Below are 20008 nucleotides of genomic sequence, written 5' to 3'. Positions count from 1 at the left end.
CAGCTACTGATGGCAATGCTCTTGTAATTATTTGACTTCTCATTTCTGGTGGGCATTTGTAGAAGGAGCCCATCCATCACAACCCAGAACTGAGCTATGCTCAGCTGGTACAAAAAATGTTACAGACAGGTTTTTTGGCAGGCTGTGGGTGGATTCAGTATCATTAATAAATAGCAACCAGAAAACAAAATGCTGCTCATAGTTCTGGGGCTTCAAGTTGGTCACTTTTCCTGGTAGAGGGATGTCTTGGACTTTACAAAAGCCAGTTGTTTATCGTACCAAAGATTTGTGCTTCACCAGTGGGCAGCTGTGGAAAGCCCTCAGCGCTCTGAAAAAAAAGAAAAATCAAAGGGAAGGCTTTTCCCCTCCTTACTATGGCATGAAGGTTATTTATTCTATCTGGGGACTGCATTTGGCCAACGTGAAGGCAGGCTCTTGGTGCTTACCAAATAATAACTACTCAAAAAATAACAAAGCTAATGCCATCTTCATATTGTTCTTTAAAGCTCAGTGTCTTGTTGCATTGTACTTTGAAGCTGCTCCAAAAGTCTCTGAATGTCAGGACTGGCACAGAAGCCTCTCACACCGGTGGCCCGTGTTGCTGTGTCCTACGGGGCTCTGCAAACCCACCGCAGAGCAGCATTTGCGATGCACTGAGAAGCAATGTGTGTTTTCCCGATACGATGTGTATTTATAAACTTCAGCTGCCTTCCTAAGAGGAGAGAGACACTTCAGCAACGGGATTGATGCTCTGAGGATCTCCCCTGGGTGGTAAGAGGGAGTCGTGATGGAGACTTCACGTTATCGCACACAAACTGAGAAAAAGTAACCCTATTTATAGAAAAGGCAGATTAATATTTTTGTAAAATATTTTATTCAAGCCTCTGTTATCTCAGTCTTCCAGCCAGAAGGTGCTTACAGGAAAAAGCTGCATGGCAGCAGAATGGAGGAGGAGGAGGAGGAGGTGTGTGTAACGTAATAAAACCTAAACCTCATGTGCAGTGTACTGAGCACAGCCTTTTACATTTCCTTTCTTCCCCCTTCTAAAAATACAGGCCTCAGTTCACTTCCATTTTCCATTGCAGCATTCATACATTTTGGTCCATGTTCAGCATGTAAGAATTTTATTTTCTTCTTTTAACTGTGATTACTTGTCTCCCTGTGAATATGAATAATTTCAAACCCCCACGCTGCCTTTAGACAAACTGCAGGCTGGAGCAGGGGCAGACTCACCTCTAGTAGTAATACTGTGATGGAAGTGCCCAGAAACCCACGTAAGCCTGATAGCCTATCGTGCTGCGCACTGTATAAATACAGAGCAAGACCTTGTCTATGCAAGGAATGATTATTGTCTACAGTGGCTATTGTATCTCCCTGTCTAGACTCTATTCTGGAACAAAGTGACTTTTCTTTCCAAATAGAGAGGTGATACGGGAGCTATGCCAGGTGCGCGATTTCCCCGTATAGGCAAGATCTAAGAGCCGGTTCCCAAAGTCTTGCTCTGCCTTTTATTCCTCAGCCCGGACCTGCCGTGCTCTGCGCTGCACCCTCCTTCTCCAGGGACCTGCTGCTTTCCCAGGCATTTTCTAATAGGACGGGCTAAGGGGTGGCTTTTAGTGAGGCTTCAGAAACTGCCCCCACTGAAATCCTGTGCGTTGAGCCAGACCTGCGGAGAAATGGCTCGTCTCTTTGGGAAACTAATAGAAGAGGATGTGGTTATTGGAGATAATGAGAAGTGGTGCGAGCTGACGTAGCCTTTGACCTTCCTTGGTTAAGTCGCTTGGGTAGCAGGATGGTAGCAAACGACGGTGAGCTGGAATATTATAAAAAAGCAAAAGAGGGCATTAGTTCTGCCCTCTTTTCTGTGGGATGTGGATTATTTCTCCAGCTGATAGCTCAAGTTCCCTAAACAGCAACAGTTGAAGGCACTCAGCTACAGAAGTGGAAACAGCATTGTAAAGAGCGATGTGAATATTGGCTGACCATATCCAGGACGGTGGAGTTACCGCTTTACATCCCCAAAGCGGGTAGGCTGTGACGCGAAAAATGCCCCTTACGACATAGCGCGGGAAATGTAAACACCCCCACACACACCCCTCTGTCATCCACCCTCGCACACCAGCGCCGATGTGAAACCATGCAGGGCTCCCAACCATGTGAAATAATAATGCTGGGCTCCCGTGCCAAGTTTCCAGCTGTTTCCACATGTGTATCTCATACTTACCTCCTCCCGTGCGCCTGTGCCAGGACCGAGATTCAATAAAATGCCACACTAATCCACAGTCCTTTTTCATTAAATGACCAATTAAAGCTAGAGGAAAAAGGTTCTTATTATTATTATTTCAGTTGGGAGCATGTTCCCTGTAGCACCGGGTGGGTTTTATATGTATTTTTTGCGATGATTATATTCTCTTCTACTTTGTTATCTCTGCAGAGTTTTGTTGCTACTGCGTCTGGTTTGCCCCAGCTCCTTGCTGGTGCCTGACTTAGCAGTGATTTGGTTTTAAATTCTGTAAAGTTATTAAATACTTCTGTATACAAGTTAATGTTTTCAAGGTGAGAATGCCATGTTTATACACTGGTAAAGCATGTAAGTGGAGAGGTCAGAGAATATAAACAGTTGGAGAGAGGTCTCGGGGCAGCCTTGCTCCCAGGAGGTGGTGGTACCCCGGGGCGCGCAGCGATGCTCAGCTCCTCGTGCTGGGCCATGCGCAGGTGGGGAGAAGGAGCAAACCCCCATCCCAACGCAGCGTACGCAGAGACGGGCACGGAAAGCCAGCGGGGAAGCAGTTACCTGAGCACCGTATGGGGCTGAAGCCCGTCAGGAAATAAAAGCTCAAGGGGTCTTAACAGGTAGTGCCAGGTCCTCCTCGTTAGTCCACTGTCTTATACCTAAAACTTGATTTTCAGAGGTCTTGAGTGCTGGTATGAGGTGTAAGGACAGTTAACGATGATCTGGCTTGCTGGAGAGCTGTGCACGTTGTGTTTCCGTGGGTCTGCGTGGGCTGTCCGTGAACACAGAAAAGCTTTGGCTTTGTGGTAAAGGTAGCGTTACTTTGGGAGCCTTAAGTTCTGCCCGAGGCGTTTTAGTTGAGTTGATGATGGGGGTTTTGTGTGTTTAGATTCCTTAGTTGCTCTCTGTGCTAAAACAGAAAGAAAACTCTCAAAAGATAAAGGAGGGAGGCATGTCCCTGCTTTGGGGGGGCTGCACCTCCCCAGGGATGCTCTGTTCCGGGTTGGGCAGTGAGTTGTGGAGCTCATGACATGTTTCGGCATGCTCCGACCAGTATCTTGTGGCAGCATGCTGTGCGGGTCACTGGTTCCCCAGTAATCCCAGCACAGGTACGGAACAGGCCCTGCGTGGTACGAGGGGAGCTGCAGTCCCAGTTTTGGCTTTTTTGGGGTTTTTTTATCAATCCACCGGACGGCTCAAGCTCTGACTCTCCTGGTTTGCACGCCCAGAGCTGGCTAAAGCAGAGCTCAACGCCCGGCGAATCCCTCCCATCCTGACCCTTGCAGCTCTGCAAACGGTGTTGGGGTTTGGGTCTCACTGGATCCACGGACAGAGGAACCGTCACCTTCCCAGCTTGTGGTGTGATGCTTCCCTGGACGCAGCCCAGATCTCCTGGGCTCTTTTTTCCTCCCTTTGCCGCCATATCACTTTACAGAGTAATGAGCTCAACAGCGCGGTCGTTAGTGCAGCTCGGCTCCCGCATGCTCCGATCAGCGGCACGCGATATCTAAACCTTTGTGCTGGGGGGAGTGCGGGAGGCTGCACCGGGTGGAAATTTCTCACCGCAGACTTTGCTGGGGCCAGACATGTTGTAAATTTTACAAGAAAAACACTTTACAAACCAGAAGTCCAACTCTCGTGCGCATGGAGCTGCTAATTAACAATTTGGAGACCATGTGAGCCAGGGAGCCGATTCCACCATTGCAGAGCCTCTTGCTTTTAAATCAGGCTTTGAAGATTTAGGTTCTCCATAAAGCTCTAGCTCCGGGAGGCTGGTGATTTCTGTTTCTGTTCTACAGCTTTTCTCCAACTCGCATACAGGAACTCTCACACCTCCCAGGCCCTCCTAGAAATAGCACTTAAAATCATACAGAGTTCTTTAAAAAGGGATCTCCAGGGAGGCACGGAATGCTGAAGGTCTGACTTGCGATATTTGATCATCTGCAATTGCTGTTGCGCCTCTCGGGAGGTCCCTGCTCACAGCCAAGGATGCTCCGGGCTGCAGGTCCCAGCGTGGCACCCATCCTCCCAAAGCCCGGCCTGAGCTGAGCATCTCGGGCATTGCTGAGCCGTCGAGGGGCACAGAGTCGCTCGGCGCGGCTGGGAGCCTCGGCGTGAGTCGTCCCGTGAAACGCGACACGGTCAGGCCCTTGGCAGGGATGCCGCTGGCTTTTCCTGCAGCCCTGCCAGCCCTGGCGGGGTTATTGCGAGTCTTGCAAGGTTTGTGTTTAATGTCTTGTGTGATGCCAAGCTCCCGGCTCCAGGGCTCAGCGCCGCTCCCCTCCCAGACCGCGTCAGGGCCGCAGTGGCCTCGGTCCCGCGGGGGCTGAGGTTGCTCTGTCCGTCCTTGAGAGCGGCCACCACCTCCTCTGCGCCGGGAAGGGGACCAGGAGATGACGGGGGTGGTACGGGGTGTTGGTGGAGAGAGGGGTGCGCCGGCGGTTAAACGGGGCTTTGGGGTGGGCAGAGCACGGCACGGGGCTGGTGGTGAGAAACATCGCTGGCTCCACCACCCATCCGTGTTGGTGGTGCAGGCGGGACAGCAGATGGAACAAGCTGCGCGGTAAGGCAGGACAGAAGCAGGCGGATGGGGAGAGTAATCTTTTTAAAAAAGTTGTTGGCTTAAATAACTGTGGTTTTCCTCTAAATTGTGATGAGCACGGGTCAGAAACCCTGCGAGGTAGAGCTGCCGCTTGATGGGCCTTTCCACCAGTGTTTGGTGTTTTCCATCTCGTTTCTCTCCTCGTTTCCCTTAGCAACGGAAATAACAAACTTTACCATTAGAAAAGCTTTGCGGAGTAACTTTGCCTTGATGTTCTGCATTAGTCACAGTCCTGCAGGTACAGCTGCCGGGTTTCGCTTTCCCACAGTGTCCCCTACTGCTTGCATTAAAAAATCCATTTAGGTACACTTTAATAAAGGAGGGAGGAAAAAAAAAAATCTTAATGGAAGTATAAGGCGTAGAAAGTCACCAGAAGGGGAAATACTTTTTACGAAGCCTCAGCAAGAATTCCTGTGAAGAGCATGAGATGCGTGGATTCCTGGAGGGAGGTAAATGCAGAGTCAAGTTCTGCCACTGCAGCTCAGACCGTGGCTCCCGAGCGCTGCTCTGCTCCCTTCAGTGGCCGCATGAGTGAGGGTACGGCACAGGCGCAGGATGTAGGGAGGACAGATTAGATTAAAGGAAATAAAGAGGAGAAAGGAGTGGAGAAGTCACTTTCTTCTGTTTTCTCTCTGATAACACAACAGGGGAAAGCAGCCTGGTTTAAAGCGATGAACGGATCGTCGTTTCAGAATGTGGCAGTACTTTTCCTCTGTGGAGCTTGCTGCTAAAAGAAATTATTAAAATCAAGTGGTTGGGGGGCAGAATAGGCAAGAACACCCCCAGCTGTGGTAGATACATGTACAGTCAAAAAGAGATTTGTGATCCGAGGTGGAGGAAGAGCTGCAGCTGATGGGTGTTGGGGAGAACTGGGGGGGTGGGGGTGGGTGCCCCGTGCCAGGGAAGGGCTGTGCGTGTGCCGCACACCTCCCTGACTGGCGACACACCGCACTTTCCCGGTAGCACCAGTTGCAGGCTTCTCCCTGGCACTGGGACGAAGCAGTGCCGCGGGCTCGGCAGGGATGCAGGGCTGGCAGAAATGCCCCCTCAGGCATCACGCCTTGAGCAGAGGTCACTGTCTGGGCTGGGTGAAGGTGGAGATGCATCCCTGACCGTCATCTAGTCTCTCTAGCTGAGCTGTGGCCATGCTCTTCGTCCCCCTCAGCTGTGACGTGAATTCCTTTGGGGATGCTTGAGATGCGGGATGCTCCTTTGCCCTTGGGGCAGGCTGGGAGAGTGCACGCGACTTGCACACCCTCAGTCATGTCCGCACCCTTGGGCATGATTTCCAGATGAGACGAGCTCACTGACGCTCTCCCCGCTCCCTGCGGATGCCAGAGGGTCTCAGTCTGGACCTCCAGGTGCTGGATGCCACGGGATCTGTTCCCTGCAGCTCCGGGAAACTCATCGTTTGCTACCCGAATGGGTTGTAATCTCTCCCCAGAGACCATGCAGAAGTCTTTAATGCTAATAACACTACACGACAAGCCCAGCAGTGCCTAACGTTTATATTTCTTATTCCTTCCCCAAGACCTATGAGCAGAATGAATGGATAATCCACTTGGCTGGGAAGCTGCTGGCCCAGGAAGAGGAGACCTTGTCCTTGATGGCAACGAACCCATTCGCGGGCAGAGCACCCCCACGGTAAGCTTGGGGTTTTGCCGAGGGAGCTGGAGGTACCCGGGCTCCGTGTTGTTCCTGGCTTGACCGTGCGCACGTGGTTTCTGCTGATGGATTGGGTTTTGTATTTGATGGTACCCGGGTGGTCTTTAAATAGGGTGGGTTTAAGATGAGGACACCATGAAGAGCTGGTGCTCCCAGCACCTTAATGCCTTCCTGGTGGGGACATAAGGACCTTTTGGTGGAGCCCGTTCCCAGGCAGATCTGTGAAGGGCTCGGCGTTGCTTCTCTTGGACAGAAACCGTGACTGCTGAAGTGGTTTCCTGCCCATCAGTTTTATATTTTTTTGCCATGATCACTTTGGGAGCTCAGATCAAAACTACTGTTTCTACCGGCCTACTGAGGTATTTCAAAGACAGTGGAGTCCTACAGAAATGATTGTTTTTGTGGACACTTGTCTTGGAAGTGTTTGTGTTTTCAATAAAGAGACAAAACAAACATCAGCAAGTGAAAGGCACAGATGAAAACCTCAAGGTTTTCTACAAAAGGAAATTTTTCACAAAAGTGTCTATTTTCTTGCTGAAGTTATTTTTAGCTGAGAAAACATTTTAAGGGAATTTTGGATCAACTCAAGTAATAGTATGCTCTTGCTAATATTTTCAGTTTGAGGCTCTCAAGATGCACTGCAAACAAGGATGAAGGTTCACAGCGCCATGTGAAATGAACTTTCTCTTGAACCCAGCTGATGTTTTTCAGCTTTAGCACAGTGCATCCCCCAAACCTTCTGAGGAGAGACTCTTTTTCCAGCAAAGACGCTAAGAACTTCCACCTTTTACCAAAGTGCTTCCTCTGGGATGGTTTACACATCCCAAGATGCTATTGATGTATAAACCCCAAATGGTTTATACTCTGAGCTGAATGTATGTCTGTATATAGTCTGCAAAAACACAGAGTGGAAACACAGGTTGGAATACAACTGCTAAGTGAGTTTCCTACCACCATATTTGAATATTTCTAATTACTCATTTCTGGGGTTCCCCAGGCATCCAGCCTTGTCTTGTAGCACCTTATCAGAGCGTCAGTACAGGCTGATGGGAACATGCTGCCTCCAAGTACAGGAGCCAAGACCACTGTAAGAACAGTTATTGTGGGGTTTTTGCACATCTTCTCGTTTGAGAACCCATTTTCCCGCCGGTGCAGTATCGCAGGGTGAACCAGCGGGCGCTCCTGGTGAGCAGGGCAGGATCCTGCCCATAGCCCACAGGCTCACAGCCATACCAGAGTTCCCAAAAACAATGATTTATAGCTCAGGGCGCGTTACAGGGTGGTGTTGCAGTTTGTTGGGTTACACAAGCAACGGATCTCTTACACGCAAATAATGATGCCTTGGCTCCGGTCCAGGAGGGCTCTGGGGAACCTCTATTAATTATTGCTACAAAAGGCGTACTGGGCTAGACCAGCACAGCCCTTGCCACAGACAGCTGCAGCTTTAATAATGTTTACGGAGGGGTTTTAGCTCTGTTACCTGTGCTGGGGTTGGCCTTACATGCCAGGAGCAGCGCAGCGATGCTGTGCAGTCAGCTGGCCTGGCTCGGCGGCGTTGAGAGGAGCATGCTATTGCACATGAAACCTTCTTGCTATGGGTCATGTTCCCATTTTGGCCGTGTTTTCTCTTTGTTTTTATGGACCTTCATTTGGCTGCATGTGCATTTATCAGCCAAAGTAGGGTCTGTGGCTTGTGACAGCAAGCTGGACCTCCCCGCTGCTCCCTGCCACCTCCCTTTCGGGGGCTACTCAGAAGACCCCATGGAGGTATGGGGCATGGGGCAGCCCCAGCACCTGTGCAAGCGCCCACGTGGCGAAGGCAGTGGGCACCTCGTTAGGGTGCTAACGAACACCGGCTCTCATGGCAGGCAGAAATTCAGCCCAGCGAGAGGGCTCATGCACCAGGATCTGGCCGGAGCTGGGCCCTTCGGGAGCTCGTCACGGAGATGGTGTTGGGGCGTCATTCACAAGGCTGAGCTGGACCAGAGAACCGGTGCTGCGTCGGCTCTGTCTCAGGTGGATTTATCAACCGAGTCTCACCAAACTTTGCTTGTGTCCGCACAGCTCAGCGGCGTAAATTCACTGAGCGGTGTTCATTGCGGGGCATTCCCTTGCATTGCTTTTTTTTTTTTTTTTTTTTTTGAAAAAAAGAAGAAAGTGAGCCCTGAGTGCTAGCTGACCCTGTGGGTTTTTAGCAGAACCTGGGACCTTTAGACACTGAATCACCAGTTTGAATTAGGTGTCCCCTGGTGCCAGCAGCCAGAAGCCGTGACCATCTGGTGGCTGCTGGCAATAAACGGCTCTCGCAGTTCACGGAGCGACAGAAGCATTTGATAATCCCAGAGCTGTTTATTAGCACGTGTTCCCCACTGCCGTAAACATTGTTCCTGGCACTCGCTGTGACTGAGGCTGAAAACAAGACGTCGTGACAGATTAAAAATCAAGAAAATGTACATCACATCTTGTCTTCTGAGACTTTGCCATAGACAGGCTGCATCTCTTCTATGCTTTCTGGCACCAGTGGTGTTAAAAAAAATTAAAGTAGTTGAACACAGGAACTCATTCTAAAATTGAAATAATGAAGTGGGATGTGGCTGGGCTAACATTGCTCCAGGTGGTGAATAGGGGGGTTTTTTTTTATTGTATTCTGTAACAGGTGAGGAAGTGAAATGTTCAGGAATTTAAAGCAAAACCAAAAGCAAATCTTTATCTTTGTTAGTATTTATAGAATAATGATTGCAGAGCATATAGAGCGATACATGCTGATCCAATGAGTAATTACACAGCAGCGTGGACGCTGTGGTGAGCACACGGTGCTATAGATCTTGTTGAACAGGGTCTTGATTCATGCGTTACCTTGGTTTAACCAAAGCACAGACTCTGTTTTCACTCTTTAGCAGCTAGTTTATAGTAGGAAAAGATCAGGATCCAGCGCTGGTTTTATGTGTCAGCTGCCTTTGCTCTGGCATTAGCTTTGCTTTAAAAGTTTTTCATGGGTCTAGTGTATTTTTGGGTGGCGTAAAATAAAAATAACAATTTACAAATGCTCGTTTTGGCTCAGACCAAAATCCAGCACCCCGTTTCACTCTGCGTCCTGGGTTGTGGGTCACGTTTCGGGTTTTGGCGAGCCAAATCCAAACACCTGGGACATTGACACCATCCGGATTTTTACCCAGGTGCGAAGGCGAGGGCTGAGGGCACGGCAGGGTGCTCGGATCCTGCCCCGGGCTTTCACCTCTGTCACCGATTCCTGTTGCTATTTGCATTTCTTCGGTTATTGCTTGTTTGCTGTTAGCACTTCACCTGCGTAAGCAAACTGAAGTGACTGACTGCTTTTTTTTTGCTTTTTTTTTCCTTTTTGGTTTTTGTGCCCCATCCCGGTTCTGCTGGGTTTACACTCGTGGCGCTTGCAGCTGACATGGGCACAGCGGCTCCGTCAGCTGCCTTTCGCCCAGCGTTAGTTCTGCGCAGAAGGGCTCGCCTGCTCAGGTTTTTGGTTTTTTGGGGGTTTTTTCCTTTAAATTTCAAAAACACCATTTCTTTGTTTAATTTTAAACATCCCCTTGTTGCACATTGAAGCTTCTGGCAGGGCTGGCGAGCCCTTTGCACCCACGGCACAGCCCCGGGCACATCCCCACGGGAGAACCATGGCCAGAACCCGAGCGATGGATCTGCACCCTCCGATCTGGGCAGGTAGCAGGATACCGACTTTTTTAATGCAGACCCCTTAGCAGTCTTTAACTGCGTGCTGGGTGCGGGCATCCTCAGCGCTGACAGCTGCTTACAGAGATTGCCTTTTTCTTATAATTTCATTTGAGTTGTGAACAAAAGCCTTAAATTTAAGCCTCAGTGGTAACACCTGGAAAGAAAAGATAATTCAGGGTGGCTGTAACAGTGCTGGTTTCCAAAGGGCATCCCTGCACCCTCCTCACCCATGAGCCGGAGCCCGCCTGCGGCTGCTCCCACCTTGCAGCTAAGGATTGTGCCCAGTGCGGCTCGGCTCCCTTCAGTAGCTGGGTGGAAGAAAAGCTAATTTTCCTACCATATTTCGCCCCCCCCCCTCCACTCTGAAGGGAATTTTGAGACTTAATTATTTTCATTCCCTGCTAGACTAAATAATTAGGGGAAGGGACTGTTTTCCATAAGAACATTACGCTCCATACTCCACGGAGTTTATTCTGTTAATGGAAACTCTACACCTTAAATAGCCAAGGGACTTTCAAAATGAGTTAATGCCTTCGAAATGAAATTTCTGAGACCAAAGTTTGTAGGTTTCTTTACAACTCTAGAAATTATAGTATTTTTTCAAGTGTGATAAACTTAAAATGAGAAACAGGTGACTGATTAAAAATGAGGGTATTGTTGAGCGCCCAGCCTAGCTGAGTGTGAAGCTTTACTTCAAGCACAGTGATGTTTGTGGAATGTGGATTTACAAAATATTATTGTGCAGCGGATAGTTCATAAAACACCAGCCATCATAAATCTGAACGGTAGGGCTTTGGCTGAGAAATTAATAAGTGTTTAACACACCGTCATGGAAACAGACTGCAACAATGAAGGAAAACAAAAATCAGATTTTGCCTACGGAAGGAGGAAAAAAAATCAGGTTTATTTTTGACTGAAGTGTTCGGTGTCTCTGATATTAAATCATGTTCACTTAAGGACTTTTATTCCAATTATAGTAGCACTTTGTTGAAAAAGCCCCAACATGTAGCTGAAGACCTGATTTGTAGCAGTGGTGTTATTTATGGAGGCAGCGCTTCCCATTTGATGCTACCTGGCTGCAGGAAGGCAAGAAGAATATAGTGTTTGGTATTTTTTTTTTTTTTTCATTTGGTTGCCCATTTATTTCTAATTTATGTCACAGCTACCAGGCGTTATACCTGGGGGCACGCTGGACTGGATTTTCAGGCCGTGTAAGTCACCGTGGACCCTGGCAGAGGGTGTAGGTGCTTTCCCGTGGGACCTGCGGAGATGTACAGCTCAAGCCATGGGAAGGGCTTTGTCGTATTTGCACGGTGTAGAAGCCACTTTGGGGGCTGCTCCCTTGGACATCCCCCAAAAGGGGTGAAGGTAATTCTGTAGCTATTGAGAGTAGTGCTGAGAGCAGGCAGGGTTGTTGGAAAATACGGACGTCATTGGGATGTAGGTGGAAATGGCATTTCTGTTCTGCAAGGTCTCTCCCCAGAAGGCTTCAGAGGAGGCAGGAGCGGTGTTCATGGGCATGGGATGCTCCGTGGGGATGCGAGTCCTTCAGGGTTTGAACTTGGTTCTGCTGAATCCCAAGTGACTCCTCTCGCCCTGAGGCATTTCCCTTCTGGGACAAGTGTCCTCTAAGTAGCCGCGTGGTCCACACAAGGTGACAGCGTAAGGGAGCGATGTAAACCTGAGAGTCCCCAAAGCCTCCTCCACGAGCCCTGGTGTCTTCTGCACAGAGAAGTAAAATATTTTGTATGTTTTTCCCACCAAAAAGCAGCTTTGCTAGCAATGAAAGCTATCCTGGGAAGTGACAGGATCCTCAGAGGTGAAAAAGTGTAAACGCATTCTTTTGGCTTTCTCACTGGGTTTTGCCATGGCGAAATGTTTTATTGCAGTTCGTTTCTTCTTTCCCTATTTACTGTAATTTAAAAGAAAATCTTTAATTTATTGTCAACATTATAGCATCTGATATTATCAGAATGAAAGGATTCCACTGTCCGGAATGAAAGATGAATGGATTTTTTTGTGGTAAAAACAACCTCAGTCTTTCAGCGTTGTCAGGGAGAGCAGAGCTCATCTCAAAACGTCAGGATTTCCCCCAGGGTGGGAAACGTGGTTTCCAGCCACCTCTCACAGCGGTGGCAGATGCGGCCACGGGGCAGGTTCAGCGTGGCCGGACTGTGCCGCGTGTCCCATGGCCGTGGGAGCTGTCTGCCTTGGCAAGGGCAGCTCCTGCCTCGGCTCCATCGGGAGCATCGGCCGCATCCCCATCGCACCTGCGAAACGCTAAACTAAACCCCACTAAAACGCTGGGTCTGTCCACGCCAAAAGGAATCCCAGGAGTGCTGTGAGCCCCGAGGAGAGCCACGTTTCCTTCCCCCATGGTTTGCTCTGCCTTCAGTATAGATGCAGCCTCTGAGCCTCCCTTTCTAACCTGTCCGTGGGGGAATAAACCCACTTTTCCATCTCCCAAGAGAGTTTTGAGGATGCTCCGGCTCTGCAGGGCCAGACCTTGCAGGAGTCTTGGAGAAAGAGAAGTCACTGGTGTTGAAAAACAACCCATAAAACTGCCCTTATTCTGCAAACTTGGGCCAAGATGAATTTATGATCCTGCCTGCTAACGGGGCTAGAATAAGCAAGAGAGCCGATGATGGAGGCTCTGTTACTGTAATGAATCTGTACTTTCCACTGCCACTTGCTCCCTGATTTACAATGGAGTGGGGAACCTCAAGATAAAAAAAAAAAAAAAAAAAAGGCAAAACAAAACAAAAAACCCAAATCGAAAAGACGCCCCGTGTTTTGGTTTCTTTCTTCCCTCTCCCACCCTGCCTTACCCTGTCAGGCCATTAATTCTAACAGAAACCACCGGCTCTGCTTTTTTCCCTCGAACCCCTCAGCTGTTGCAGGGAGACAGCTGCACCCTCTGGAACTAATTACAGCTGTCTGGGAGATTTAGCCCTCCATCCCAACAACTCCAATATTGCTGCTAATTTTTAACACGTACAGTTGGAAGATGTCATAATAGGCTGATATATGATCGAATCTTAAAAGTGCTACAGCGCAGCTGCTACCGGGCATCTGGCGGGATGAATATACTGATTTAAAAAAATAATGCTTATTATTTTTAGCCTTTCTGCCCTCCCCGAGGATGTAGCTTTGCCTGATCCGGGTGGTGATGGAGAGCGGGTGCTTGCCCAGAAGGGTAGTGGCAGGCAGGTCCCGGCATCCCGTGCGGGGCGGTGGGTCCTTCTGGGCAGCTCGGTGGTCCTCCCTCTTCCAGCCATCCGCACGGGGATCAGCGCCGTCACTCTGCCGCACGGCTGTTTCGCTTCTCCTCCCAGGCACTGCCGTTGGGCTTGGGAGAACCTGCCAAAGGGGCCCTTCTGTCCCTTGTCCTCCATCGCTGCCGCTGTTACAGCAGGGAGGGGTTTCCATCTCCTGGAGGAGAAATGTCTGACTCGCTTTATCTGACTGTATCTTGTTTCTTGCCTCTCAAGTGACTATTTTGCCCTCGTGTGTCTGGTAGGGGACGTGTCCTGGCCTCAGCTGGTTCAACCTGATCCTTCTCCCGAGCTGTTTCCCCGCCTGGCCGCGGTGCCTGGTGCTTCCCAGGGAGCCGGGAGGAGCTGCTGGCTTGCGTTTGCTCAGTAAATCCTGAGAAGCTGCTCGCAGCCGGGATTGTCCTTCCTGACCTTTCTGTCTGTCTCCTCTGAAACGTGAGTCTTGCTCATCCTTCTCCAAGTATGAGTGACCACCTGTGGCATTAGACTCCTTCAAGGTATATGAAGTCAGATAGCTTCTTCATGACCTTCTTGAAGATGTTCCCATTTCTTCAGAGCAGCAAGCAACGTTCACGCATGCCAGCACTGTCCTGCACCAGAGAGGGCTCAGAGACCTGGGGATCCCTTCCACCAGCCAGAAGGTCTTTGTCTGAGCCCCAGAGCCGCACAAAACACAAGCAATTGCTGATAAGGTGATCTGTAGCCTGTAGCAGTTTCTTGGGCTGCACGCAACCAATGCAAGCGCACGTGTCGCCTGAGTTACAAGCTGTCCAGGGCTCCAAGTGATGCTTGTAAACTCTGTGACCCCTGAAATGATGGACTCTGGGGTGTTAATGCTCTGGCTGTGTTAGTGCAGGAGTGCGTTCGCTCCCCGAATCGCAAGAGGCGGGAGCAGGTCCAGCGAGGCAGCACTGGAGGAGTTTGCAAATCCTGTAACTTCAGGACTGAGGCACCCAGGTAGATTATAAATACTGGGGTAGCTTGTAAACTCTATGAGCCCTGAAATGAGGGGCTCCAGTGAGTATTAAACTGCAGCTTTTACATCCGTGAGCCTTGCAAGGAAAGATTCCCACAGGTTCCAGGTTTTCCATGTTTGTCTCACAGCCCCTAACCCTGGGAAGGATGGAGAGGATGGATAGCGTAGGGTCTGGATGCTGCCATTGTATTTTGATGCTCAGAGGTATTCCCACTGCAGTTTCTCTGTCCTGCAGCACATGTTGGCTGCTGCAGCCATGTAAAGGCTCTTTGGTACCTCCATTGACCAGAACAGAAACCTTCAGGTCTTGAATCCCAGAGAAACACTGGTGCTGCAGGACAGTGAAGAGCCATGGGCTGTGGTGTGCCGGAGCTTCATAGCTCATCACTGGGTGAGTGGTTCAGCTCCTGGAAGAGCTCGGCTCCGTGGAGTTTACAAATTGTGCAGGTTCTTCCTCCATGGTTCTTGTCATCCTGACATGGACTGTGCATCCCATCACTCCAGCTCATGGCTCAGGTGGAGCGGGCTGGGGGGGGAAGCAGAGTGACCGTGGCTGGGACAAGAGGGTGGCTGAATTTAGAGGTCGAGGGGCTCGGGGGGACTCTTCAAATTGATTTGGGCTCTGAACAGAAGAGCCTGAAACATAGTCAGATAGAAAGGGAAACTTTATGCCACAAAAATGCACCTTCAATTGCATGTGGTCGCTTTAATGCTCACACGGTTCTAGTTTTACATGCCGATCCCTTTGATAGCAAACATTTTAATAGACAGAGAACATATGGGAAAAATCATACCAAATCAGATGATAGATATTACTTAATCTGGGCAGGCAAGCCCATTCAAAAGGGACAAGGAAATTTTCATTCCAGAGGGGTTATAGGCCAGTCCTTGAGGCTGGGGAGAAGGTGCTTCTGTGTCTGAACAGAGACCTGGCAGCTCCCGAGGTCTCCTAGGTCTGCCCCGGGAGCTCAGATTAGTCAACTGCTCTCTACGTTCTGCATTCCCGTCTACAAAATGGGAGCTTTGCCAGATGGGGTTTGCAGATAGCTCCTTCCGCGTGGGGCACCCCGTTACACCCATATTGTGGGTGTATATAGAGATGGGTCCAGCTTGGCAGATGCTCTGCAGTTGCTTACTGAAGAAAAAACCCAAAAGTCCTGGTGTGGCAGGCGGAGAGAGGCTTCGAGCAGGAGAGGGACTGACATAAAATCAGCCACTGAAGCTTTTTTGGGATGCAGGTATGTTTTTTGAATTCAAGAAAGCAATTGAGCAGCACAGCTTGGAAATCTAACCATCTCGGGCAGGAGCCTGCAGGCTACCTGGACCTGCGGGAACGTTGCTGTTCAGCAATGCTTTAATTATCAACAGGAAATTTTGTGCTCCTGTGAAGTAAACACTGTGGGAGTAACACTTCAGCCCCTGTTTGACTTTTACCAGCCTCAGAAAGGCGGGGGGGGGAGAGAGGGTGTAGAAATGGCCCTGACTATAATGAAGCCAGCAGCTGCAGGGCAGCATTTATGGTGATGAGATGCAGGTTTGTGCACCCCGAGCCCCCCAGCCAGGGCTGTGCCATTGCCCCCTCCTTTTCCCATTTACCTTCCCATATTTGAGGGCTGGTACCCTGTGCAGCTCCACTGGGCTTCCTTGGATCCCTCTTTTGTCCTCAGCGGAGGGGGAAACTTGGAGATATTTGTCGTGTTTTTGTTCCAGCCAGGAGACAACCAAAAACCAGATGATACTGCTGGTTGCTGCAAGTCAGCAGCAAGCGATGGGCATGATGAACAGCTCCGCGTTAATGTGTTTTGTTAGGAGAATCGTTTCTGTATTGCTCATCTGGGTACCTGGCAAGATTTAAATTGAGATGTCGAGATGTGATTGCAGGAGACCTTTTAATTGGGTGCAGTTTTATCCGTCATCTGCAATCTCCCCTGCTTCCCGTCGGAGTGCTGGTGTTACGAAGGTGAGCGCTAATGACAAATATATAGGAGGCATCCCTAATTATTTTAGCAGTAGGAAGGAACTTTATGGCTGCCCGAGGTGCAGCCCCAGGAGCGAGCAGCTGCGGGAGCGCAGTGCCCTGCTCAGTAGCAAGGTTTGTATTTTAGTAGTGAAGCAAAGCAGGTTTAAATGAGCATTGACATGACTTTGACATTTTTATATTGTGGGTTATTTTATGAACTTATCCAGCAAATGCGGCGATGCACTCTGCAAACAGGGACCACAACGCTGGAGGACTGGGGTGTTACTCCTTCTCTTGTCAGCATGCCCTACATCAAGCGGGACCAAACCTCCCGAACCGAGCGGCATGGTTAGCCTCCGAATGTGTTTCGCGACACTGATGAATGCTTCTTTCTGCACTGTTTTAAAATCTCCTTTTCTGTCAACTCCCAGGGCGGCCAGAAAACAGATGCGCTCGTAGCCCCGCTAATAAGCTGTGGAGCAGAAGGAGCAGCCGCTGGCTGGGGCAGAGGGATGCTGGGGAAGCTGGAGCGGGAGTTGGGCTCTGTACCTAAAAATATCCCAGGCAGAAGTACTCGATGGTTGCTCTCAGAAAAGAAAAAAAAAAAAAATCCTACTTTTATTATTATTCTTTCAAACTTGGTTGTAGAGAGGTGTGTGGAGCACACGGTGGTGGTGCTGAGCACACAGGGCAGGGGTGTTAAAGCCCCTCCGCCTTGTGCATCATTCCTAAATTGCATCAAGAGGAGCCTGGGAGCTCCCCGGTGCCTCGCTCCAGCAGGGATGGCTGCATTGCTGTCTCCGGCTACCCCAGGGATGGATGGAGCTCTGGGATGAGAGAGCCAGCCAGGCCGAGCACCCTCGAGCTGATTTCTCCATCCAGCTACAGAAAGCTCCAAAACTCCACTCCCAGAGGACATTAAACAGGGTCTGACACCTTTCCACCTCCGCCTGGCAGTGGTGCCAGCCCCCCTGAGCAGGCTGTGCTTTGTTTCCCTGCAGGTGGATCAGAGGGGAACACTTCAAGTACAAATTCAGCCGACCCGGGGGAAAGCACGCCAGCGAGGGGAGGTGGTGGATTCGGAAGAGGATCGGCCCTTACTTCCCCCCCATCAACCTCCAGGGCCTGAAGAAGTTTTATGAAGACAGGAACTGGCCGTACCCCGTGCGGCACTGATGGAGGAGGACGAGCAAGGTCGAGGGACTGGCTGCGGAAGAGGGGGAGCAGTCAGCTCCCTTATAAACTACACTTCTTGCCTCTGTCTGTAATTTTTAACCATATCCTTGTTTACACGTACTTTACAAAAGGTTCCCGGCCAACCTGTCCACCTGCTGTTGTTGTCTGTTTTTTCTCATCTGTTTCTGTCTGTTCATCCTTCTCGCCACAGCCATGCCTGATGATTGATTCCTTTTGCCAGGCTGCTCCATTTGGAAATTGTCAGCTCCATAATTTGGGAGAAAGGTGAACAAATACTGCAGTTAGTTTTGGGTAGGTGTTGGTGATGCTTTCCCCAACTTGTTGCATTGTGTGATGGCTGCAGAGGTGCATGAGGAGATTTCGGGGCAGGCTCCTGCCTCAGCCAGTGCCCCCCACGGCTCACAGGTTCCCTGGAGTCCGGCATCAGGCAGAGCAGCCAGGTCCTGCGGAGGTGATGCTGGCCCAGCACAGGGCACTGCTTCTCCATCCCATCCCATCCCATCCCATCCCATCCCATCCCATCCCATCCCATCCCATCCCATCCCCTCGTGTGCCGCCAGCACTGAGCCATCAAAGCTGCTTTATTCCCAACATAGCTGTCCCCACGCTGCCCTCGCTGTCACCCTGGAAGGGCCCAGTCACCACCTTCTCACCACAGGTTAATGACCAGGCTGAGCTACGTGTCCTGCCCGCCGGGCATGGTCCGGCTGTCCAACAGTTTGTCCCCGGGGCAGCACAGCAAGCCGGGGCTGGGCCGTGCCCCCAGGCTGGGGAAAACACCCTGGGACCTCACCCCGAATTTCCCCTGTCCCTCCTGTTTGCTTTGGAGTCTCCCCTCATCTCAGTCTGTGTTTAAAATCACCCCAAATTGTCCCACCACGTGGGTTTTGCTTGGTGAGCACAAATCACAGTGATGGGAGGGAAGTGAAAGCAAGTACATGGACAACATCTGAAACAGCCAGCAACCGGCTGGGGTAGTTTATAATAATCGATTGCTTGTTAGCACATTCTGCTGGACACGTTTCTTCTTGCAGGGGAAAAAAAAAAAAAGATCAAAGCAACCTGTGTAACGCATAAAACCCCGTTGTATCAGGCTTGCCTACAGAAAGCCGCAGGTTTACTGAGAAACCCGAAATAGCTCCTTGCTGGAGCTGCCGTGTGGGCTCCGTGACTCAGCCCCGAAGACAAGCGCAGCCCTGTGCAGCTGCCCCATCCCATGTCCCATCGCTGCCGATGCTCGTGGGTCGCCCGGGCGGCAGCAGCCGGGTTGGAAAGGCGGCCGGAGTCAACAAGTCTGCCACCAGCCCCACCACATTTAAACAGGTCTTGTTTTAACGGGCCCTGGCCTGGGAGCGCAGACGCGTGGGGCTGCGCTTTCCTGTTTGCTTAACCTGGGATTTTTATAACTGGTGCTTTTTGTCAGCGGTCCTGAGGCTGAAATCCGCCTATTTGGGGAGCTGGCGGAGTTTGGTGCCGGAGGTGTCTGACCGGCCGGTGTTCAGGAGGAGCCGAGCACCCCGCGGGCACGGTCCAGCGCCGCTGGCTGCACAGACCCAAGCAGGAGCGGGCAGGGAGAAGCGCAGGAAGGGGCTTGCCGGGCTTTTGGCAGTGACATTCACTTTGCCCCTGGGAGGAATTCCAGTGGCTGGAAAGCTTACCAATAAGGCTTTTGCCCTTCCAGAGCAAATTCAGCCCAAGGCACGTGCAAGGGGAAAAGCATTGCTGTGTGCCGGGCTCTGAAGCAGCTCGGGGCAGAGCCATCCTCCCCGGGGGCCACCAACCTGGCGGGGACCAAACGGGCACGGTGGGAGGCAGCGGTGGTGGCCGCGTCTCTGCCCCCCGTCCCCAGGGCTCATCCTGCTGAGCCCATCCCCTCCCACGCGAGATGTGCCAAAAGCCAGCGAACGTGGCTTTGAAGGAAGAGCGGGTCCAGACTGGGAAAAGCAAAGCAGCAGGTAACTCTGGCACCGGCACAGGGTAGTGCGGGCTGTGGATGGGGGAACCGAAATCCCGTTTCACACATTTCTTACCCCTTTTTGACTGCGTGTACCAAATGGGCACCGCTGACAGTGTATTTCTGGAAAGGGATTAAAGCAAAGACCTCTTGCATAACTAGAAGGAGATTCACACACTTTTCATTTTTTCTAAAAGTGTTTAAAAGGGAAACCAGCAGCGTCCCCGGGAGAGCAGCCCAGCCCTGGCCCCCAGTGCCTGCCCTGATGTGGCTCACCAGGGACATGCCAGCTCCCACGGGGCCGAGGGGATGGGCAGTAAATAAGGTGAGTCCTGGGTGCTGCAGCATGCGTTTGAGGGAGTGCCTGGTGTCATGTCCGGGCGTCTGATGATCGTGGTGAGCCCGGGCTGCCGGGGCTGTGAGAGCACGGCTCTCCCTTCC

The 20008-nt window shown here is 50.8% G+C and overlaps 1 protein-coding gene across 4 annotated transcripts in view; it reads left to right on the top strand.

Moving 5' to 3' along the window:
• The window catches only part of LMF1 (lipase maturation factor 1), a 204601-nt gene extending 186853 nt beyond the window's left edge, over window positions 1-17748 (top strand). For all 4 annotated transcript variants that reach the window (XM_075767498.1, XM_075767496.1, XM_075767495.1 and 1 more), the window contains 2 exons: window positions 6367-6479; window positions 17418-17748. In XM_075767498.1, coding sequence (XP_075623613.1) covers window positions 6367-6479; window positions 17418-17592 — 288 coding nt within the window. In that variant the 3' untranslated portion in view covers window positions 17593-17748. The remainder of the gene's footprint in view (window positions 1-6366; window positions 6480-17417) is intronic.
• The last annotated feature ends 2260 nt before the right edge of the window (window positions 17749-20008 follow it).

Source organism: Balearica regulorum, chromosome 15 (assembly GCF_011004875.1).
Source record: "Balearica regulorum gibbericeps isolate bBalReg1 chromosome 15, bBalReg1.pri, whole genome shotgun sequence".
Taxonomy (NCBI): domain Eukaryota; kingdom Metazoa; phylum Chordata; class Aves; order Gruiformes; family Gruidae; genus Balearica; species Balearica regulorum.
Note: the sequence above shows the minus strand (reverse complement) of the source record. Positions and strands in the feature narration are given on the sequence as shown.